At 43.3% G+C, this 24,424-nt stretch overlaps 1 protein-coding gene across 4 annotated transcripts in view; it reads right to left on the minus strand.

The window, feature by feature from the left end:
• The window catches only part of LOC118366970 (band 4.1-like protein 5), a 46,843-nt gene that overhangs the window by 1,296 nt on the left and 21,123 nt on the right, over positions 1 to 24,424 (minus strand). For 3 of the 4 annotated variants that reach the window (XM_035749847.2, XM_035749846.2, XM_035749845.2), the window contains exons 13-26: positions 24,056 to 24,162; positions 23,430 to 23,448; positions 18,929 to 18,965; positions 18,596 to 18,720; positions 10,799 to 10,959; positions 10,334 to 10,425; positions 9,175 to 9,303; positions 8,874 to 8,938; positions 7,291 to 7,410; positions 2,402 to 2,483; positions 2,172 to 2,255; positions 1,903 to 1,965; positions 1,593 to 1,732; positions 1 to 860 (exon numbers count right to left, since the gene is read on the minus strand). The exon at positions 1 to 860 is cut by the window's left edge and continues 1,296 nt beyond it. In XM_035749847.2, coding sequence (XP_035605740.1) covers positions 794 to 860; positions 1,593 to 1,732; positions 1,903 to 1,965; positions 2,172 to 2,255; positions 2,402 to 2,483; positions 7,291 to 7,410; positions 8,874 to 8,938; positions 9,175 to 9,303; positions 10,334 to 10,425; positions 10,799 to 10,959; positions 18,596 to 18,720; positions 18,929 to 18,965; positions 23,430 to 23,448; positions 24,056 to 24,162 — 1,291 coding nt within the window. In that variant the 3' untranslated portion in view covers positions 1 to 793. The remainder of the gene's footprint in view (positions 861 to 1,592; positions 1,733 to 1,902; positions 1,966 to 2,171; positions 2,256 to 2,401; positions 2,484 to 7,290; positions 7,411 to 8,873; positions 8,939 to 9,174; positions 9,304 to 10,333; positions 10,426 to 10,798; positions 10,960 to 18,595; positions 18,721 to 18,928; positions 18,966 to 23,429; positions 23,449 to 24,055; positions 24,163 to 24,424) is intronic. The other variant, XM_035749848.2, reaches the window with a different exon arrangement.

The following is a 24,424-nucleotide window of genomic DNA, read 5'->3' on the forward strand; positions in this document are numbered from 1 at the left end:
CATTCTAGTGAAAGCCAGGTCCTAACCGAACACTAAATGCTGGCGCTTGATCAATACAACTCACTTAAAAAAAGCAAAAGGGGAAAAAACAGGACAAAATTATATTTAAAAAAGTAAAATGTCAGTAGAAAGTCATTGCCCATCCTATCAAGAGTCCAGGTCCAGTGCTCCAATTTAATTCAGCAGTTTGAGGTACAGTGATGAGGCTAGGTTCTTTGATACAGTGGTTCTTCATCCAGGTAGGCAGCCTCAGGTTGACAGATCATCTCCCTGAATGGGCTGTGTGGAGGTGGTGTGCTGAACACAGGAATGTACCCAATGCCAAAGGGTGTCAAAATTGTCTCAGAGTCCAGTCAGACATGGTCATCTTTGCTTTGTCCTCTTCCTTAGCTCTCAGCATTTATTGCAGTCCCTTCCTGCTATAAACATATCTAAAAGAACGCTGTGTGCACTGTGTAGGTCATTAGGAATGCTTATGAGAGGACCAGTGACACAACTAAAGTACTAAAATAGAAAAAAAAAAGAATGAAATAAATACTTCTCCAAACTGGACTGTAGTAAGAAAGAATTCCAATAATCCAATTTCATGATTGCAGCTGGTTTGGGAATTGTTTGGGAATGCCATAGGAGGAGTTTCTGGTTGTAACTAGGGCAGGAACTTTCCCCAGTTTTGGAAATGCAGTAAAATATTAATCTTGTGTTAAGGGTGGGAAGTAGCCCACTAGTTTGGGAATGCCAGGAATAGGACATAATTGTTGTGAGCAGGGCAGAAGCTAGCCCGCCTGATTCCCTCTCAGAGCTCAGTGGTCAACAGACCTTTGGGCTTTGTGCCGTCCTTCTTGGGTACCTGGGCAGCAATGCTGGTGAGAGGAGAACACAATGAAAAGCCCGGAACTCCTACCTTTCAGTGTGCACAACATACAGTCATGTATAATAGTAATATTCTAGTAGAACAGTAATATTGTATTGCTAACCAGTATAATGGGATGAAAGAGAACACAACGTAATGAGAAACCAAAATGAGAAAGTGCATATCCATCATCCTACGTATATTGTTTCAGGAGACCTGGCTGCAGCAGAAATCAAATCACATTGTATTTGTCAAATGCGCCGAATACAACAGGTGTAGTAGACCTAACAGTGAAATGCTACAACTTACTTGACGCGAGCGCTGCTTTTTTGTAATTGTAAAAATGGCAAACCCAGAAAGCCTACTACCTTCTAGAGTCCACAACATTAATCCTAACGAACAGAGTTCATTCAGCAGTATAACCAAACTTCATATCTTGTGCAGAGAAGTAGTATAAAGTCAATAATCAAGCTCCAGCCTTCACCATGTTATTAGAACAAGATATGAAAGCTCATCAGGAACATAATTAAGGCAATGGGGATGTTAAACACAACAAGCTTCCATTAATAACAAGGGGAATTATTTGGTCTACTCTCTACACAGCATACTAAACATAGCATATGACATGGTGCGAAAAGCGCATAGCAACTAAGACTAGCTGCCATGAACACAATGTCCAGATGAGATGATCAAAACAGCACTAGGACAAGGCAGCGATGATGATGTGTCATGATTGATTTACCTTGTGGCAATCACATTGTGAGTTTGAGAGAACAGATGGGGGTGCAGGGTTGGGGCAATAGCCCCCCCTTCAGGTTGGAGAGGGGCGGCGGTCTTGGCAGAGGGGTCAAGGAGGCCGTTAGTAAAGATGGCAGTGGGCGGCTGCATTAGAATGGGAGGAGAAGGAAAGTGGACTGGGTCAGTCTCTATGAGGGATGGATTATGGACAGACAGACTAAAAAGACAGACATACTTAGGCCCAGAGGTCAGTCCATCATGAACAGACTAAAGACAGACAGGAGCACTAAAGCCCAGAAGACACCAGTACTCACTGCAGCAGGGACGATCCAGCGAGGTGATATCATGGACTTAGATTGCACTGGTGCTGGTGGTAACTACAAGGGATCCACGTTCAAGAGTTATAGTCACAGTGCCACACCTGTCAACATACTGCAGGCCTATGAACTCAATTGTGATAGAAATTTCAAGACACTGGTTTATTATTCGGTCTTGACTGTTGTGGACAACTGCATTCAGCTACAGTAGCTAAAACATGAGTCAGTGAGGGTTATTTTATGGCAGATGGGGTCTAGAGACTTACTACTGGGGTTGGATCTGAGAAATCTATCAGGTTATCACTCAGCGGGACTGGCAGCGGTGGCATCTCCAGCTCCTCTGGTTTGGCCTGCGTAGCGACAAGCCAACGGCTATGTTAACAGCTCACACATTCACACAAATTACATACAATTATTTATGTGCATTCAGATGTGTTTTAATGTATGCAACGCAAGCGAGAAACTGGTAAAGCAAAACACAGCTTAAATTTGAAACCTTTGACGGCAGTCCTTCGTTAAGTATTTCAGCAGCCATCATGGTTGCTGACGGCATGAGATCCGCAGTCACCATCTCAACACTGAAGACAACAGAGAAACAAGAGATGGATAAGTGTTTTTCATTTCTTTATAATGCTAGGCTAACGTGCACATTTTCAATGGAAATAAAATCCTAGACATGTGCTTAATATGCAAAGACATGGATGTAAACGATTCACCGATACGCATCCGTCCACGATTCAAATCTTTAAGACATGCGTGCATCGGTCCGTGAACCCCAAACTGATCAAAAATGTAGCAGGCGTCTGTTAGAAAATTGACTCAAAACTTAACGAATCAATGTGTTTTGCTCATATTACATTCTTTCTACCTTTTGAAAATTACATCATCTTTTGTGACAACTGATGCATCCTCTCCTTCAGCGTCAAACTAAGCTGTGTTGACAGTCACTGATCTGCAAGACCTTTTGCATGACGAACAACCCCGGGCAATATCAGTAGCCTGGTCAAACAGCTTCATGCGCTGACCAATACGAGCTAGGTGGCCTGTTCATGATCTTGCACATCTGCATGGCACTTCCAACATTCATATGCTAAAATGGTTTGCGCGATATTAGGCTTTATTAGTAGTGTCAACCTGTAATTTGCTGTTGAAAATAAATAAAAGCAAGCTGCTGGAGATGACTCATCTTGCTATACCTGCTGAATGGGGCTTACAATTGATTTTGTGATTGTTCAGGTTCACCATCAGCAATAGTTGCTTTAAACAGTCAGTGTATATGGTCATTATTAGATACACAGGGTCAAGTTAATAATTTCATAACGAGGACAGCAATTTGCGAGGCACACTGCATTGCGGAAGGAGAAAATAAGCTCTAAATAAACTTCCAAACGGTCAATAGCATTTAATTTTGAGATGGGTGTGAAATCCAAAGTTTTGCTATATATTCATTGGCTTTGTCTAGCGTTGCAAAAGGAGGGTATAACTGGAAACGTTCAGATTTCTGGTAACTTTAAAGGTTAATTTAGAAGTTCATAAAATGACATAGTGGCCTTTTTTGGATACTACAGATTATCACAGGTGTCTAATTATCTCTGGCTCTCTTGTGTGTAAAATATAGGAAATAATCTTATTTAATTATGGAAATAAAACAGAATGACAAAGCTGTAAAACAAATAAACCATCTTCGTGAATACCATTGGTGTTTAATATGAGGGTTTCAGCATAAAATATCCATATATATATATATAGTACACATTTATTTTACTATACACTGCTCAAAAAAATAAAGGGAACACTTAAACAACACAATGTAACTCCAAATCAATCACACTTCTGTGAAATCAAACTGTCCACTTAGGAAGCAACACTGATTGACAATACATTTCACATGCTGTTGTGCAAATGGAATAGACAACAGGTGGAAATTATAGGCAATTAGCAAGACACCCCCAATAAAGGAGTGGTTCTGCAGGTGGTGACCAGACAGACCACTTCTCAGTTCCTATGCTTCCTGGCTGATGTTTTGGTCACTTTTGAATGCTGGCGGTGCTTTCACTCTAGTGGTAGCATGAGACGGAGTCTACAACCCACACAAGTGGCTCAGGTAGTGCAGCTCATCCAGAATGGGACATCAATGCGAGCTGTGGCAAGAAGGTTTGCTGTGTCTGTCAGCGTAGTGTCCAGAGCATGGAGGCACTACCAGGAGACAGGCCAGTACATCAGGAGACGTAGAGGAGGCCGTAGGAGGGAAACAACCCAGCAGCAGGACCGCTACCTCCGCCTTTGCGCAAGGAGGAGCAGGAGGAGCACTGACAGAGCCCTGCAGCAGGATGACCTCCAGCAGGCCACAAATGTGCATGTGTCTGCTCAAACGGTCAGAAACAGACTCCATGAGGGTGGTATGAGGGCCCGACGTCCACAGGTGGGGGTTGTGCTTACAGCCCAACACCGTGCAGGACGTTTGGCATTTGCCAGAGAACACCAAGATTGGCAATGTCGCCACTGGCACCCTTTGCTCTTCACAGATGAAAGCAGGTTCACACTGAGCACGTGACAAACGTGACAGAGTCTGGAGACGCCGTGGAGAACATTTTGCTGCCTGCAACATCCTCCAGCATGACTGGTTTGATGGTGGGTCAGTCATGGTGTGGGGTGGCATTTCTTTGGGGGGCCGCACAGCCCTCCATGTGCTCGCCAGAGGTAGCCTGACTGCCATTAGGTACCGAGATGAGATCCTCAGACCCCTTGTGAGACCATATGCTGGTGCAGTTGGCCCTGGGTTCCTCCTAATGCAAGACAATGCTAGACCTCATGTGGCTGGAGTGTGTCAGCAGTTCCTGCAAGAGGAAGGCATTGATGCTATGGACTGGCCCGCCCATTCCCCAGACCTGAATCCAATTGAGCACATCTGGGACATCATGTCTCGCTCCATCCACCAACGCCACGTTGCACCACAGACTGTCCAGGAGTTGGCGGATGCTTTAGTCCAGTTTTGGGAGGAGATCCCTCAGGAGACCATCCACCACCTCATCAGGAGCATGCCCAGGCGTTGTAGGGAGGTCATACAGGCACGTGGAGGCCACACACACTACTGAGCCTCATTTTGACTTGTTTTAAGGACATTACATAAAAGTTGGATCAGCCTGTAGTGTGGTTTTCCACTATAATTTTGAGTGACTCCAAATCCAGACCTCCATGGCTTGATAAATTTGATTTCCATTGATAATTTTTGTGTGATTTTGTTGTCAGCACATTTAACGATGTAAAGAAAAATGCATTTAATAAGAATATTTCATTCATTCAGATCTAGGATGTGTTATTTTAGTGTTCCCTTTATTTTTTTGAGCAGTGTATGTATGTGCTGTCAATGTTTTGGCGTCAAACTGGTGGCAGTTGTGAAAAAGTCAATAGTTGGAAGAGTTGCAGAGTAATAGAAAATAATGCCATTGTTGATTAAATTCTTTAGTCATTAATTACTGGTAGGCTATTTTCTATCTACTAGAAACTCATGGACATGTATACAAATTTAATACTACATTTTAAAGTTATTCAAGTATAACTTACCAAAGTATTCATAACTGCCAAATATTTGTTGTTAATTACCAAAATGACTGATACCAGTAACTTTGAAAATGTACTGGTAATTTTGCAACCCTAGCTATGTTTGAGTTTGAGTTTATTTTTTATTTTTACAGGGACAGTGCACATTAATCAACGTTTCAGTAAAAGTGCCGGTTTTAGCCAGCCGGCTAATTTTCAACCGCAGTCCCTGGGCAGGTTATTAAAAACAATTACAATATAGACAATAGCAACATAGAACAAGCAAAACATAGCAACATAGGACAAGCAAGACATAGCATACAGACAGAGCAACATAGGACAAGCAAGACGTAGCATACAGACAGAGCAACATAGAACAAAAAGCAGCAAGACAAAATTCATAAAAGCAACAAAGTGTTTCCACACCTCACAAGCTACAGACAACAGACAACATGGAAAGCGGCAACACACAGCTAGGGACCATGTTCACAAATCTGATTGACCTTCAGCCATGTCTTCAAGCATTTTGTGAAAGTGTGATATGTGGTGCAGTTATGTGTGTCTGATGGCAGTGTATTCCAGACATGGGAAGCTCTCACAGAGAATGCAGATTTACTAAAGGTGCTTTTCCTTAGGGGAACTATACAGTCACCTCTCATGGCAGACCTTGTGGATCTGCTGCCATATGTCTGGGTTTTCTGTTTAACAAAAATATTCAGTGGAGGGGGAGCCAGGCCATTAAGGATCTTGAATACAAGACATGCGTCGGTGTATTGCACAAGACTTTCCCAACTGAAGAGCTCATGCTTTCTAAGGATGTGACAATGATGATGGCTATTGGGCTTCCTATCAAGCACTTTGAGAGCCTGTTTGTAGACAGACTGAATAGGTTTTAATGTTGTACAGCAAGCTTGGGCCCAACTAGTCAAGCAGTATGTTAAGTGGGGGAGTATCATAGAGTTGAAGTACAGTTTTGCTACCTCTGTAGCTAATAGCTAATTTGTAAACGATTAAATATGGATACATTACTAGCTCAAACACTTAACCTCCCAGAGTCGATTTGTCCACGCCCCGCGGAAATCTAATAAGCATAAGCAATCCCCATTCAAATCTGGCAGTTTAAACTAGATTTAAAAAAACTGGTTGTTGCATTGGATGCTTCTCAATCCACTGCATCAGTTGATGTCGGAATTCCGCATCTGCAGTGAAAGTTGACATCTTGAAAATCGTTCTCACATAATCAAACGGTTTGGCCTAGATACCATAATGACCCCTCCATGGAAAAATGACTCTCACAAACACGATGGTTACAAACTAACATGTATCGGAGCCCATGTATCTACATACAAATCGAATAGTCTTGAAAAGGGAAAGATGCACACCGCTAAGACATGTATCAAGGCAGAATTTAGTCATGTGACATGGGCACACATGACTCCCATTCTCCTCCAGAAGGCAGCAAAGAGCTGTGTAAAAACAACAGCTTTGTCTTGAGTTCTGCGACTTATAGCCTAGTAGCTTACCACCGTGTTTTCCAACTCCAGTCCTAGATTTCCCCTTTACACTACGAGGTAATATACAGTATATCTCCTCAAATGATTCTCTCAGATGGAGCTGTTGTCCTGAGGCTGCCTTGTGGTACCTTGTGGCAGGGAGAACACGGGACAGGTGGCCCCCTCTAATCTGGGTGTGGCCCACTCCCTCCCTCCATCTCCTATGCATACATAATTTTACACAGGGCGATAAGCATCCCATAGGAACCATCAAAGGCACTTCAAGAAGAATTAAACAAGAACACATTGACCCCCAAAAAAAACCTACAAAACTTTGAAATGGCAGTCTCACCTGGGCCCAGCATTGGTCAGCAGTGTGGGTTTGAGCAGGTCCCATGACTCATGTCTCTCAGGACGTCCAGTCAGAGCCAGGGATGAGTTGCTGCCCATACGCCCACTACGCACCTTCAGCCTGGGACAGACGAGCAGTGGACATTTGGACAGATCTATACCACACCAACACTCAACCTAACATTCAACATTCCCTGTTTGTATAGGCTATTTGAGATTTTCAATGAGAGTCACAGTTTCAGTTTGGCGAGTCACACTGGACACACAAGCTGCATCGATTCTTGTTGTTGTGCACATTGTTTGCTTTGAAGTGTTAGGTTTGAGCTCTTTCAGACTAACACGGAACCCAAACCCGGCTGCGCGCGTGCGCCATCGTGCATACGTTTATTTTGTTCCCCTACACCAAACGTGATCACGACACGCAGGTTAAAATATCAAAATAAACTCTGAACCAATTACATTAATTTGGGAACTGGTCGAAAAGCATTAAACATTTATGGCAATTTAGCTCGTTAGCTTCCACTTGCTAGCTAATTTGTCCCATTTAGCTAGCTTGCTGTTGCTTGCTAATTTGTCCTGGGATATAAACATTGAGTTGTTATTTTACCTGAAATGCACAAGGTCCTCTACTCCACCAATTAATCCACACATAAAACGGCCAACCGAATCGTTTCTAGTCATCTCTCCTCCTTCCAGGCTTTTTCATCTTATCTTTTTCATCTTCATCTGAACTTATATGATGATTGGCATCTAAACTTCCATAGTATTACTACACTGACCGGCAACATAGTTAGTCTTTCAATCACCCATGTGAGTATAACCAATGAGGAGATGGCACGTGGGTACCTGCTAATCTATAAACTAATGAGGAGGATGGGAGAGGCAGGACTTGCAGCGCGATCTGCGTCAGAAATAGAAAGGAGTTCTATTTTAGCCCTTGGCAACGCAGACGCTCGCGATAATTGAATAACATGCAATAATTGAATAACAGATTTCTAAATGTATTTTACAACGCACGCGACACGAGCTGTGTGGTCAGCCTATATTCTTCACCTCCATACAAAATCACTTTAGAATAGCTTCTGGAAGAACCACTACTGTATCAACCACAAGAGTCCCGCCCCACAGATAAATTGTCATCCCCGGGGAATGAGCTGTTGATTCAGGGATTATTGTCATAACAGAATTTATGCTAATTTATGCTTAATATTCTAGCCGCTAATGGACTAATGGCTGTGGAGTGTTGGGGGTAGCTCAGGGACATCCCATTTACATTTTAGCCATTTAGCAGACTCTCTTATCCAGAGTGATGAGGGTGCCCCCTGCTTTGCTCAAGGGCACAGATTTTCCCCCTGGCCGGCTCTGGAATTCGAACCAGTGACTTTTCTTACTGGCCCAAAGTTCCTGCTGGGCTACCTGCACCCATCATTCCAAGATAGGTGTTTCCTTTCTCATCAAATAATGTACAATAAAGTCTGGTCGTCCAATGCTCTTAATGCATAAGGTGGAGTGAAACACTCCACATATCTGCGTGAAGGGTAGACACTAGGAACACAACCATACTGTCTTTGTGACCTCACTCACCTGGCTGATGCTTCCTGTAGGTTGGTGTTCTTGTCTCCGATCACAACGTGCTCCTCCAGCGATCCCTATAACATACAGAACATCAGTACATCGAGGAGAGGGCTACAAGAATCAATATGCCTGGTTGCGTGTCCTTCAAAGATAAAATTGCAGCAGTATCCAAAATCCAAGGGTTTACAGCACTTATACAACACACCCCCATTTACATCTAAGAATCCAAAGCATCCCTATGCAATTTCGATGTTGACCCAATATCATTTCTGAGTGTCCACAGACAGAGTGCAAGAGTCCAGTAAAGTACCTTGAGAGCAGCCTCTGCCTGAGCTTTAAGGATGTTGCTCTTCAGGTCCTCTGGGGGGCGCAGTGGAGCGAGCACAGGGCTGCTGCCTACACTGTTCAGACACTTCTCTGTGAGCTTCACCACGTCCTCCTGTGTGTGTGTGGGGGAGGGGGGGATTTCACATGCACACAAAACACCCAGACAAACACACAGACGGACAATGGAAAGGTTGTAGTTATGTTGGCAGGTAGCCTAGTGGTTAGAGAGTTGGGCCGGTAACTGAAAGGTTGCTAGATCGAATCCCCGAGCTGACAAGGTAAAAATCTGTTGTTCTGCCCCTGAACAAGGCAGTTAACCCACTGTTCCTAGGCTGTCATTGTAAATAAGAATTTGTTCTTAACTGACTTGCCTAGTTCAATAAAAGGTCTCCTTTGCCTTCCACCTCCATCTGGATAAATAAATATAGTAACCTTACAGACGAGAGGTCAGATAGGCTGAGAGGAGGCAGGAAGTTGAGCTTCACATCTCGTCTGACCTTCCACATTGGGGCGGCAACTATTTCAGAAAATGCTTATTTGTGAACCTGAGTCAAAAACGAGTACCTAAAACTAGCCATACCTTCCTAATATACACACATGAGGAAGTGTCACGCTTTAGTAAACATCTTTAAATTACCAATAGCTTTGTTATGAGCAGTCAAATACACTGCCCCCCTTGGCATACAATGGCTCGCCACCCCAGTCCCACCCACTCCCTACTGGGGTGCTCCCTGTCTGCCATTGTGTCTATATACATTAGCCTGTCATAGTGACCTACTGTTTGCCTCAGCATATGGGACCCTAAAACTAGTGGAAAACCCCCTGCCCTTACCTACAAAATCAAATATCACACATATGCTTTTGTTTTGACAAACTGTCCCACTCCCACCAGAGACTGTCCATGCAGCTCTCGGCTCCCGTTCCCATACGTTACAATGCAGCGCTGCTCGCGTGAGTGACATTAAGCAGGCTTTGTCCCCTTTAGAGTGTGGTGTGTGTGTTCCCGGTAATGTGTGCATGAGTCCAAGAGTGTATGTACCCAGTATGCATGTCGCTGTGTATTTGAGCACAGAGGGCATGCAGAATATATCCGCCCTTCCATTTGCTCTTTTCCTCTCCCACACCCAGCTCAGTGCACTGACCTGGTTGTTCATGTTGAGATTGACATTAGCTCTGGAAGGGACAGGGAGTGGGGCACTGTCCAGTTCCAGCTGCTTCAGCCGCGCTGCCGCCTCTGTGGGAGAAACACAAACAGTCTTTACTCACAGCACACATACCAACACCAGTCCTTGTGGAGCACACAGAGAAAATCTAACTATTGAAAACATTTCAGTCCCATTCGTAACTTTCAACATATATATATATTTTTTAACGGTTTCTGGTGTACTTAGCCTCCAATTACAAAAGATATTCACAGGATATTCACAAGGCAGTTCTCTTCTTTTTAACATTATACAACAACTTCACAACAACTTCATTTGCAAGGGGGAGTACTTTTTAATGGAGGTTGTAACTACTACGGTTACCTACAATAAGCTTAGTATTTGCATGACTATTGTCGGTGTGTGTGTGTGTGTGTGTGTGTGTGTGTGTGTGTGTAAGTTCACCAGCAAGAGAGACTGTGTCGTCTGCCGTGAGGCTGGAGGCGGAGGCTGCCATGCTTGGCCCCGCCTCCTCAGGGAGGCCTGCCGTCGCCATGGGAACAGGCGTCCGGATGACATCATCAACGCACGTCTCCAGCAGATCAGCTACGAGGGGTAGTGGCATGCTGCAGGGGGGAGAGGACAGGACATGAGGATAGACAGAAACACACATTGATTCACCAACATATAGGGGACAGAGGTTTTTCCTGGCCATGTGACTGAGCAGGAAAAAGTCAGGGCCTTAACATGAGAATGACTTACCTGAACACTCTGGAAGACAAAGACTGAAGAGTTTGTCATACTGACAGTGCATGAGGCTCAGCACCCTGGATCCTACTCAACTAAAAATGGATGAAAGAAATGCCCCCATATCCATAACTACGATTGTAACTCAACAGTTGCTTGATCAGCCCTCAAATTAGCACAAGTAAGAATACACTGTATGGGAATGACAAAATAGCATGTTTCTTCCATCAAAGGGGACCTGGAATTGTGACATGAAACGTTTGTTGCTAAACTCCGGCAGGGTAGACTGTAGCTTACACTCGGGCTGCAGCCGGAGGACAAAGACCTGATGAATGCTGAGAAGAATATTACCACACATACTGCCTTAAGACATGTAGACCTGACACACCAGGCATCATGTTAGATGACATGGGCCTCATTCATACAAATCTCTCTCACAGTTTGGGAGGGAAAGGGAGACAGGAATGAGAGGAGTGTTGGAGGGGTAGAGGGAGTATAGAGTGGGGGAGGTGTACTAGCTAGTGAGTCACATTCCATAAGTGACTGCAGTGAGATTACAGGCTGGAAGAGGCTTTGATAGAACTGGTTTCAGTTTTCTTAGAGACACCTTCGCTCCCTCCCTCATGGTAAAGAACATGCTGTCTGCTGCTAATAATTAGCCCACAGGGATCAGCGTGACCATATTTCAGCCAAACAGAACTCATAATAAAAATATTCAAAAAATAAAAAAGCAATGAGTACACTGAAACCATAAACTGCCTAGTCACAAGGAGATGCTATTCATTATCAAAGGTCTCAAAGTACAATACAGAGACAATATTTGGTCACATGACAATGTAAACAGGAAGCTAATTTAAAATAAATCTTCATTGGTAGAGCTGTGAAAGTACCAGTATCAACATATAGAAATACTAGAGAACATTCAAATTAACCAGCTAGGAACTAACAACACACTGTTAGAAGTTTTTATTCCATCTATCTGTATTCATAATTTGTGCATTAATTCAACACAGAAAAGGCAAGATTTAAACATTAGAAATGTGTGCAGATCCATAAAACATACCAACATAGATAAAAATCACTCATAAAATGTGGGTTAAATCAAATATTTGGATGATTAAGACTAGACAAAGACAGCCATATGAAATAAAACAGATAAAACCAACTGCTTGGGGCAGTGAAGGCCAAAAAGGAACATTTCATATCCCTGGATAATAAAGTCATTCTTCAGAGAGATGGATGTCTGTCTATAATGGAACAGAACAGTGGTCCAGTGGGTTCATGCTCTCTCCTCTTGCCTCTTGTCAACAGGCTGGTTATTGTCAATCTTTCTTGCCAGCCCTGGACAGTGTCACTGGGGAGGGGTGTGATGCATTTCAGTGGTTGAGTGAGGAGGTGGTATACGAGGGAGTAAACAAATCCAGGTAGTGTGGCGTCACCCGGGCGCAGAGCCAGAGAGCTCTGTCTGGTCTGTTTCTTGTTGAAGATTAGGCTAGGGTCCTAGTGAGACATGTGGGTGAGACAGGGGAAAGGTTGTGACAAGGTCCAGTGGTGTCCGCCCACCCACCTCCAGGAGGAGAAGGAGAGGGTCAGCATTGGGTGGTGAGAGGGGGGAGCGGCCTGGACAGAAAGTTGAAGGAAAAGAGGGTGAGGAGGTATAGCACGGTTAACACAAGATGGGAGGATTGTAAAAGTCAAAAAGAGGAGTGTGGAATAGAGAGGGAGAGGAGAAATATAGCAGAACGTACAGAATAGGACTTAACCTGCCTTGGTGTATTAGGTGTTCAGTGACTATCTATCCCCTGTGTGTGACTATTCTTTCCACAAACTATGTGATGAAGTACAAGACAGAGGTCAACTGGATGTCCTGAAGCTAGCCTTTCTATACATGATAGTATTACGACAAGCATTGAGAATGAGTTGGGAAACAATGACACGGTCACCATTGCTGTTGAAAAGACCGAAATTAACCTCTGAATTGATGGAAAGTCCCTGCATCCTTCACAACCATGATATTGTGACATATCACTCCATTACGATCTAAAGGAGATATGATCAATCTACTCATCCTTTAGAGTGCGTGTTACCATCATAACTAGGTCAGTGGAATGGAAGCACTGCATAGCAAATGACAGAATACATCTACCAATGTGGACAGTCTTACAAACTCAATGTGAGTGAACAGCGTTTCTCATGCCGCATAACAAGCACTTCAGTCAACTCAAAAATGGGGAAATACTACATTCTTAATACCCAGACATTAGGCTAACCTCTAGAGAAGCTAAATAATTGCATGCCGGTGGTGCTATATTAACCCGGCTTATGTTAGGGGTTTGAATTCATAACATGTTTCCAGTACTATAGAAGGTGGATGACGTGTATAATTGAGTGGGAAACTGAGGTCAAAGAGGTAACAGGAAAACAGAAGGGGAGTCAGGTGACATAACACGTCAAACAGAGACATGTTGGACAGTTTGACATTAAATAAACTAAAACCAGGCTGAAGCAAACATGGAGCGACTGTAGCTAGCGAGCTACAAATGTGCTTGCTGTGTTGGCATGCAGAAGCGTTGTCATGCATTGGTTAGGTTAGTGGAAAAGCAGGCAGATGAGTGAGTGGGCGGTGCAGGTGAATTGAGGGTGAGAGAAGAGGGTCAATTGAGGGTAGTATGCAGAATCAACCACCGGTTGGGTTGGGGTGATGGGGATTTAACCTGACCAAATTCATTGCAACTCCTATGCTTCTGTAAGACTCCATTTCTTAGGGCTTGCAAACTTAACACAGGCCCTTTCCTACATCTAATTACTTACTTACTTGTGAATCCTCAACAACATTATCTTGAATATCTTCCAAAGTAAAGCCAGGAGCACCAAGCAGTCAGCAAAGAACTTAAGGAATGTGTCTAGCAGGTCGACTTAATTGGCAGTAAGTGAACAAACAAATTCTCAACATGAATAAATACAAGAGATTATCGAAATTACAGGAAGGAACAAAACCCCCTGAAACAAATTTGAACCTCTGAAACCCTTAGTCATGATACTAGTCCTTAAAGGCTGTGCTCCGGTCCTGGTCGAAAAACATGATCAGATGCAGTGTTACGTCAGAGCTCCAGCCAAATCACTGCCTCATTTATTCATTTGAATTCCCCACCTTCCACTGTGCTATGGCCACAGCTGCTGTTAGGACACATTAAATTGAAGGTATCGCATTTACCAGTAAATAATTTCACTGACTGATCTAAAATACTGAAATTCTACTACTTAGTCGCCATTAAAAAGCATTTCTGAATCTCCTTACTATACAATCCCATTGAAAACCTTGCTTCAGTCAGAGGTGTAATAGGCGACATATACATACACCGAGTGTATAAAACATTAAGAACCCCTTCCTAATATTGAGTTGCACCCCCATTTTGCCCTCAGAACAGCCTCAATTGGTCAGGGCATGGAACTCCACAAGGTGTTGAAAGCGTTCCACAGGACACTGGTCCATGCTGACTCCCACAGTTGTGTCACGTTTTATTTATTTAACTAGGCACATCATCTGTGGAGAGACCTGAAAATAGCATAACTGACTTGCACGGGAAACTGGGAATATGTTGAGCCTGAAAGCCGCAGCAGCAGTTCTTGACAACCGGTGTGCCTGGCACTTACGACCATAACTAGTTCAAATACATTTAAATATTTTGTCTTGTCCAGGTCACCCTCTGAAAGGCACACACACCATTCATATCTCAATGCTTAAAAAAAAAAATTCTTCATGCCATCTCCTCCCCTTCATTTTACAGCCTTATTCTAAAATGGATGAAATTATAATTTCCTATCAATTTCAAATGACAAAGTGAAAACAAATTAAAATGTTTGCAAATTACATCCTGTGCATCCGGTTTCTATTGATCATCCTTCATATTGGAGTCCACCTGTGGTAAATTCAATTGACTGGACATGATTTGGAAAGGCACACCTGTCTATATTAAGTCCCACAGTTGACAATGCAAAAACCAAGCCATGAGGTAGAAGGAATTGTCCGTAGAGCTACGAGACAGGATTGTGTCGAGGCACAGATCTGGGGAAGGGTACCAAAACATTTATGCTGCATTGAAGGTCCCCAAGAACACAGTGGCCTCATCATTCTTAAATGGAAGAAGTTTGTAACCACCTAGACTCTTCCTAGAGCTGGCTGTCTGGGCGGCCTAACTGAGCAATCGGGAGAGAAGGGACATGGTCAGGGAGGTGAATCCCGATCGTCACTCTGACAGAGCTCCAGAATGCTTACGTGGAGATGGGAGAACCTTCCAGAAGGACAATCAATCAGGCATTTATGGTAGAGTGGCCAGATAGAAGCCACTCCTCAGTAAAAAGGCACATAACAGCCCGCTTGGAGTTTGCCAAAAGGCACCTAAAGACTGACCATGAGAAATAAGATTCTCTGGTCTGATGACACCAAGATTGAACACTTTGGCCTGAATGCCAAGTGTCACCATAATGCTGTGGGGATGTTTTTCAGAGGCAGGGACTGGGAGACTAGTCAGGATCGAGGCAAAGATGAACGGTGCAAAGTAGAGAGAGATCCTTGATGAAAACCTGCTCCAGAGTGCTCAGGACCTCAGACTAGGGTGAAGGTTCACATTCCAACAGGATAACGACCTTAAGCACACAGCCAAGACAACGATTGTAGTGGCTTTCGGGACAAGTCTCTGCATGTCCTTGAGTAGCCCTGCCAGAGCCCAAACTTGAACCTGATCGAACATCTGTGGAGAGACCTGAAAATAGCTGTGCAGCAACACTCTCACGCCAACCTGACAGAGCTTGAGGATCTGCAGAGAGGAATGGGAGAAACTCCTCAAATACAGGTGTGACAAGCTTGTAGTGCCATACACAAGAAGACTCAATGCTGTAATTGATGCCAAAGGTGCTTCAACAAAGTACTCAGTAAAGGTTCTGAACGCTGCCGGGGCGGCAGGGTAGCATAGTGGTTAGAGCGTTGGACTACTAACCGAAAGGTTGCAAGTTCAAACCCCCGAGCTGACAAGGTACAAATCTGTCGTTCTGCCCCTGAACAGGCAGTTAACCCACTGTTCCTAGGCCGTCATTGAAAACAGTCCTTAACTGACTTGCCTAGTTAAATAAAGGTAATATAAAATAAATAAAAAATTATGGGGTATTGTGTGTAGATTGATGAGGGGGAAATTAAAAAAATAATTCAAGGGGTCTGAATACTTTCCTATGGCACTTTAGGCTACATGCATGTACACAGAACTGACGTTAGGCCTGCTAGTTACCACTGATGGTGAATTAGCCTAGATCACAGGAGGATTTCAGTTTCCACCACCTGACCTGATCACCTCAGTGCCTTGAAAGTGATTCTGAAGAGATCTCCAGGCCTTCAGTAAACTTTAAATTCGAATCGCCTGTTGACATCGAGCGATTCATGAAATATGCACAAAGATTGAATTAAGCTATTATAGGCCGGGGCTGACATTTATCTTTCCTCAATCGTCGCTATATTACTATCTTAGAGCAGTCGTACACAAGCCTAAGATCACCATGCACCCTGCCAAGTGTCAGACTGGAATGGTGTAAAGCTCGCCGCCATTGGACTCTGGAGCAGTGGAAACGTGTTCTCTGGAGTGATGAATCACGCTTCACCATCTGGCAGTCCGACGGATGAATCTGGAACGCCGACAGTGAGCCAGGCCTAATCTCCCACAACATCAGTGCCGGATCTCACTAATGCTCGTGGCTGAATGGATGCAACTCCCCGCAACACTCTTCCAACATCTAGTGGAAAGCCTTCCCAGAAGAGCAGTGGTGCAAAGTCCTTAAGTTATTACTTTAAAGTATTTATACGTAAGTATTTTTTGGGGATCTGTAGTTTTTATATTTTTGACTATATTCCTTAAGAAAATATTGTCTTTTTACTCCATACATTTTCCTTGACATCCAAAAGTACTCGTAACATTTTGAATGCTTAGCAGGACAGGAAAATAGTCAAATTAAAACACTTATCAACCGAACCTCCCTGTTCAACTCCACTAATGCCTATGATTTTGGAATTACATGTTTGAGCAGGTATCCACATATTTCTGGTCATGTAGTGCATCCCAGCCAGGTACTGAGACAATAACAGGGAGCAAAATGTAATTTCACTTACAAAAAGGGAGTAGAAGTAGCATTAGTAGACCACAACAAGTGGTGGTCATGGAAAAAGCCCACCAGAGTATTGGCATTGCTGATGTCCACACTGATTGGGTTGGTATTGAAGAGAGGATCAATGCAGAGAGAGCAACCATTACCATGGATGGAAGATTATTTGTTTACCGCAGGAGAGACAGTCACCAGTCCTGAATCATAGGACCCAGAATGCCCAGAGAAATTGATTGGATGAAGCAAATCTACAGATAACTTGGAGGGTACATACCTTGCCTTAAGAAAAGGCCTGTTTGGTTTCAGTACATCATCATACTAGAACAAAAAGTAGAGCTTTAAAATGTTGAATTTACGTAAAAGAGAACAGCTTCAAAGTCAACCAAATACAGGAAATGCAGACATTTCAGGAAGTTAAATCAGACCCCCTTTCATTGCACAGTAATCCTCTGGGGATAACATTTAGAAGAGAGAGGGGGGGTTGAGGAAAGGGATGAGGTATTTCTTAGAAGAGAGAGTTTGTTGTTGCCAAGCCAGCGGGGGCCACGGCCACCAGCAATGCAGCAGTAGCAGGACTACCACCACTAGCCATCTGCTCAGTGTCAGAGCAAACTGCCAAACATGCACACCATTCACATTCTAGTCACTCACTGTACCCCATATATACACAGACACTCACACAAAACCACCACCACCCTACTTCCTGAGAGCTCCAGGATGTGCATAATGCGGCCATGGCCATGTTCATTAGGACATGCAATGAAAAACTTTTCAATTTTTTTTTTCAAGTGAAAACAAAAATGTCTGTTTCTTATTGAACAAGTCCAGGTCGTCCCACTCCTGTTGCAGTCCAATTTCCTCCAATTGTTGCAGAATGAACACGGCCCAGGTATCTGTCTGGTCACTAGCTGTCCCCCCAGAGCAGAGCAGGCTCTAGGCAGAACAGGCACTAGGCATAGCCTTTATGTGCATCCCAAATGGCACCCTATTCCCTCTACTTTTGGGCATGCAGATAGCCTAGAAGTCAGAGCGTTGGGACAGTAACCGAAAGGTCGCTGGTTCGAATAAATGAGCCGATAAGGTGAAAAACCTATTGATGTGCCTTTGAGCAAGGCACTTAACCCACATTTTCTCCAGGGGCACCATACTACTATGGCTGACCCAGTAAAACAACATTTCATTGCACCTTTCCAGTGTATGTGACAAAAAAAAGAAAAAAGGACCCAGATGAAAAGCAGTGCACTATATAGGAACAGGGTGTGATTTGGGATGCAAGCTCCTTGTCAACCACGCACTACCAAGTGACAGCAGGATGGACAGATTAGGCAGCGTAACGCTCTTATGGCATTAGAACAGCGAGTGGCTCACCTCTTCTCTGATTGGCCACCGCCAGGACTCCTCGGGAGGGTTTCGATTTCCATGGGGCTGCTGGTGGAGACTGAGGGAGCAGGGCTGACCACAGGAAGAGACCAGGGGCTTCTGATGTGGAGTGGCTGGGAGAGAAACAGAGGGACAGGGGTTAGGACATTGGATCATGGGTGGGAGTCCAAAGGACAATTTCCCAAACACAGATTATGCCTCGTTCTAGAATAAAAAGCATTTTCAATTTAAAGTTCTCCATAGAAAGTACTTCCCAGTCCAAGACCAGGCTTAATGTGTTTGGGAAACTAGTCTCAGTCGGGTTCAAGAAACACAACATACCTTAGTGTCTTTGTTGGGGTTCACTCCATTGTTGTGACTGGTAAAGAGAGGAGAGAGGTGGGAGACGAGAGAGAGCATTCACTGAAACAGTAAATGGTCATATTGTTTTAACAGCGTAACCCTTTAACCTTTCAGCCTTAAGAGCTTACGTTGATAACCTTGAAGCATATCACATCACACTTTTCTAACACTATAAAACATGGCTGCAATGTCAAGGCTGCTATAGAGGACCCATGTTTTTGGCATGCAATGTCACAGAGCGCTATGCCTTTGATTAATCACTCGTCGCCATGACAATCAACGTGAAGTGAGCATTATCAATCACAGTATTTAGTTAGCAATGATGTCATGACTATGTAATTGTCACATGACAATGCCTTCGGAAAGTATTGACTCCATGACTTTTTTCACAATTAGGTTACAGCATTCTAAAATGGATTAAATTGCCACCCCAATGCCCCATAATGACAAAGCAAAAACAGGTTGCTAGAATGTTTGCTAATTTATAAAAAATAAATCACATTTACATAAGTATCCAGAACCCTTACTCAGTACTTTGTTTATGCACCTTTGGCAGTGATTAAAGCCTCAAGTCTTCTTGGGTATGACGCTACAAGCTTAGCACACCTGTATTTGGGGATTTTCTCCCATTCTTCTCTGCAGACCTTCTTAAACTCTGTCAGGTTGGATGGGGAGGGCCTCTGCACAGCTATTTTCAGGTCTCTCCAGAGATGTTCGATCAGGTCAAGTCGGTGCTCTGGCTGGGACACTCAAGGACATTGAGACATGTCCCGAAGCTACTCCTGCGTTGTCCTGGCTGTTTGCTTCGGGTCGTTGTCCTGCTGGAAGATGAACCTTCGCCCCAGTCTGAGGTCCCGAGCACTCTGGAGCTGGTTTTCATCAAGGATCACTCTGTACATTGCTCCATTCATATTTGACTCAATCTTGACTGGTCTCCGAGTCCCTGCCTCTGAAAAACATCCCCACAGCATGACGCTGCCACCACCATGCGTCACCGTAGAGATGGTGCCAGGTAAAAAATAAATAAAAATCTAAATCAAATTCATAGGTCACAAATTTGGTTAGCAGATATTAGTGCGAGTGTAGCAAAATGCTTGTGCTTCTAACTCTGACAGTGTAGTAATATCTAACAATTCCACAACAGCTACACAAAAATCCAAAGGGATGGAATAACAATATGTACATATAAAGATGAGCGATGACCGAGAGGCAAAGGCAAGACACAATAGATGGTATAAGATACAGTATACGCATACGAGATGAGTAATGCAAGATAGTTTCCTCCAGGCGTGACACTTGGAATTCAGGCCAAAGAGTTCAATCTTGGTGTCATCAGACCAGAGAATCTTGTTTTTTATGGTCAGAGTCCTTTAGGTGCCTTTTGGCATACTCCAAGTGGGCTATCATGTGCCTTTTACTGAGTGGCGGCATCCGTCTGGCCACTCTACCATAAAGGCCTGATTGATTGTCCTTCTGGAAGGTTCTCCCGTCTCCACATAGGAACTCTGGAGCTCTGTCAGAGTGACCATCGGGTTCCCTGACCAAGGCCCTTCTCCCCCGATTGCTCAGTTTGGCCTGGCGGCCAGCTCAAGGAAGACTCTTGGTGGATCCAAACATCTTTCATTTAAGAATGATGGAGGTCACTTTTCTTGGGGACCTTCCTTGCTGGTACACTTCCCCAGATTTGTGCCTTGACACAATCCTGTCTCGGAGATCTACGGACAACTCCTTAGACCTCTTGGTTTTTGCTCTGACATACACTGTCAACTATTGGACCTTACATAGACAGGTGTGTGCCTTTCCAAATCATGTCCAATCAATTTAATTTACCACAGGTGGACTCCAATCAAGTTGTAGAAACATTTCAAGTTTGAACAATGAAAACAGGATGCACCTGAGCTCAATTTCAAGTCTTATATCAAAGGGTCAGAATACTTATATATTTTTTAATGTGCAACATTTCTAAAAAAACTTTTTTAGTTAGTCATTATGGGGAATTGTGTGTGGATTGCTGAGGAATTGTTTTTATTTCATCCATCTCAGAATAAGGCTGTAACTTAACAAAATGTGGAAAAAGTCAAGGGGTCTGAATACTTTCTGAAGGCACTGTATAACCCTGATGCATGATAACATGATGATTGGTGAGAAGAGGATGTCAGGCTGATTGTGTTCTATAAATTAGGCCTACCACTTCCCTCCATGACATATTCCCAATGCTTTTCTTTGGTGGGATAGATGGTTCATATAGATGGTGGCTTCTATGAATGTAATTGTCTGCATCATTTCCAATCCCCCATATATATAATATATATAAATAATAGAGAGAATTATTTATTTCATCACATTCCCAGAAGTATACATACGTACACTCAATTAGTATTTGGTAGCATTGCCTTTAAATTGTTTAACTTGGGTCAAACATTTCAGGTAGTCTTCCACAAGCTTCCCACAATAAGTCGGGTGAATTTTGGCCCATTCCTCCTGACAGAGGTGGTGTAACTGAGTCAGGTTTGTAGGCCTCCTTGCCACACACGCTTTTTCAGTTCTGCCCACAAATAGTCTATAGGATTGAGATCATGGCTTTGTGATGGTCAGGGCTTTGTGATGGCCACTCTAATACCTTGACTTTGTTGATCTTAAGCCATTTTGCCACAAATTTGGGGTCATTGTCCATTTTGAGGGTTCATTGTCCATTTTGAAGACCCATTTGCAACCAAGCTTTAACTTCCTGACTGATGTCTTGAGATGTTGCTTCAATATATTCACATAATTTTAAAATCCTCATGATGCCATCTATTTTGTGAAGTGCACTAGTCCCTCCTGCAGCAAAGCACCCCCACAACATGATGCTGCCACCCCTGTGCTTCACAGTTGGGATGGTCTTCTTCTGACATGTCTCCAAAAAGTATGATCTTTGTCCCCATGAGCAATTACAAACCGTTTTGGAGCAGTGGATTCTTCCTTGCTGAGTGGCCTTTCAGGTTGTCAATATAGGACTCGTTTTACTGTGGATATAGATACTTTTGTACCGGTTTCCTCCAGCATCTTCACAAGGTCCTTTGCTGCTGTTCTGAGATTGATTTGCACTTTCTCACACCAAAGTACGTTAATCTCTAGGAGACAGAACGTGTCTCCTTCCTGAGCGGTATGACGGCTGCGTGTTCCCATCGTGTTTATACTTGCGCACTATTGTTTGTACAGATGAACGTGGTACCTTCAGGCGTTTGGAAATTGCTCCCAAGTATGAACCAGACTGGTGGAGGTCTACAATTTGTTTTCTGAGGTCTTGGCTGATTTATTTTGATTTTCCTATGATGTCAAGCAAAGAGGCACTGAGTTTGAAGGTCGGATTTGAAATACATCCACAGGTACACCTCCAATGACTCAAATTATGCCAATTAGCCTATCAGAAGCTTCTAAAGCCATGACATTTTCTGGAATTTCCCAAGCTGTTTAAAGGCACATTCAACTGAGTGTATGTAAACTTCCGACCCACTGGAATTGTGATAGTGAAATACAAGTTAAATAATCTGTCTGTAAACAATTGTTGGAATAATTACTTGCTTCATGTACAAAGTAGATGTCCTAACCGAATTGCCAAAACTATAGTTTGTTAACAAGAAACTTATGGAGTGGTTGAAAAACAAGTTAATGACTCCAACCTAAGTGTATGTAAACTTCAACTATATAACTATATATTTTCCTTTATTATTTCCCCCTAACCCTACCACCCTTCCCTAATAGTAATAATTTGGGTGTTCCCGAGTAGCACAGGCAGTGCATCTCATTACAGACCCTGGTTCGATTCCAGGCTGTATCACAACTTGCCGTGATTGGGAGTCCCATAGGGCGGAGCACAATTGACCCAGCGTTGTCCGGGTTTGGCCATCTTTGTAAATAATAATTTGTTCTTAACTGACTTGCCTAGTTAAATAAGAGTTAAATAAATGAATACAATTGGAGAAAAACTAAGACAAAAAGACTTAGGCTTCTACATGTACACATTTCACTCACAATTGCTGTTGCTATGTAAAAAAGGTAACTTCCTGAAAGAGCACAGCAGCACACACATACACAAAGAAATCTTGGGAATAAAACAATGCACACTGATCACACACTGTACAGAGAGCAAGAACTTCTTGTGGCAGACAGCTCTCGCAGTCCTCACTCTATACTATGTGTGGTTGTGATGATAACCAGTGCTCGCCTCCCCCAGCACACAGGAGAGATAAAGACTCGCAAGGCAAGTCTGGAGGAGGTTACACACCAGAGGGGTACAGACTGTGTGAAGAACTCTGATATAGTTTGTGTGTACGCGCGTCTCTCACTCTGTGTGTGTGTTATGTTAATCACGCTGGGATGAGTCAAGTCTTACAACGACAGAGGAGAGATATTCATAACAAACAGCTAGAGGAAGAGATTACTCACTGATCAGTGCCCATTCCAAATATCCAGTTCTTGAAAAAATAAAAGTACTTACTCTTGGGGCTTGTTGGCTCCTGGGAAATAATAAAAAAAGAACATAAATAAATAATAATAAAAAAAGAACATAAAAATGAGTCAGGTATGATGTATTTCTTTAAATAATGTAGCCGGTGTGTAACACTGGGATAAACGTTTCAAAAAAGTTTGTAACAAAATCAAAAGGATTTTCATGCAGTTCCACGTGTACTTAGCGGTGTAACCGCAACAGAGTAGAGCAAAACCATTCAATTGAAGCGGCAGGAAACAAACAAGTGGCCACATCGCTCACAAAATCTTCACCTGCATAACGAATGATATCAAAATATTTTGAACATTCCTCACTAAAATCAGCGCTATCACAAAATCAGTTCATCATTTGACTGTCATTCAAAAAAATAGCTGGACACCAAATGACAAAAGGGTTAAACAGGCTTTAAATCCACTCTTGAATTGTATAGAATATAGTAATGAGCCCCTCTTATATATTCATGGAATGACCTTAAGAAGTATTGGCTAATTATTATAAATGACTTATCAACAGTTGTAACAAGTTGTCCGGTGTAGGAAATCCTCACTAGCTTATAGAAAGACCCATAAGCAGTATATTATACTGTGTACTGTATAAAACATGTTTCCACCCACCCCGGTTCATCATGGTCCTCCTGGAGTAGCGTCGGCTGGGCCTCCTCTCAAACGATGCAGACCTCCTGGCTTTGTTGCCCTTGGTGGTCTGGTACTCAGTCTTCCCACTGGGGACAACAGGGTCATATACATTAGTGCACACCATAGCAAGATGGTTTGCAAAGGGAAGAGGTAAACAAGCCTTTAATTTTGGACAAGTTCAGGTAATCCCCTCCCCATTTAATTTGGTTTCTTTCCTAGTGAATGCAACCCAGATCAATACACAGGGAGGGGGAATGAGAGCGAACCCAACCAACCCACCAGCAGGCAGGGGACATTTAGGCAGTGAGTGCCCAGCGTAAACTGAAAACAGGCAGAGATAGGGAGGTT

The sequence above is a fragment of the Oncorhynchus keta genome, chromosome 34 (genome assembly GCF_023373465.1).
Source record: "Oncorhynchus keta strain PuntledgeMale-10-30-2019 chromosome 34, Oket_V2, whole genome shotgun sequence".
NCBI classification, from domain to species: Eukaryota; Metazoa; Chordata; class Actinopteri; order Salmoniformes; family Salmonidae; genus Oncorhynchus; species Oncorhynchus keta.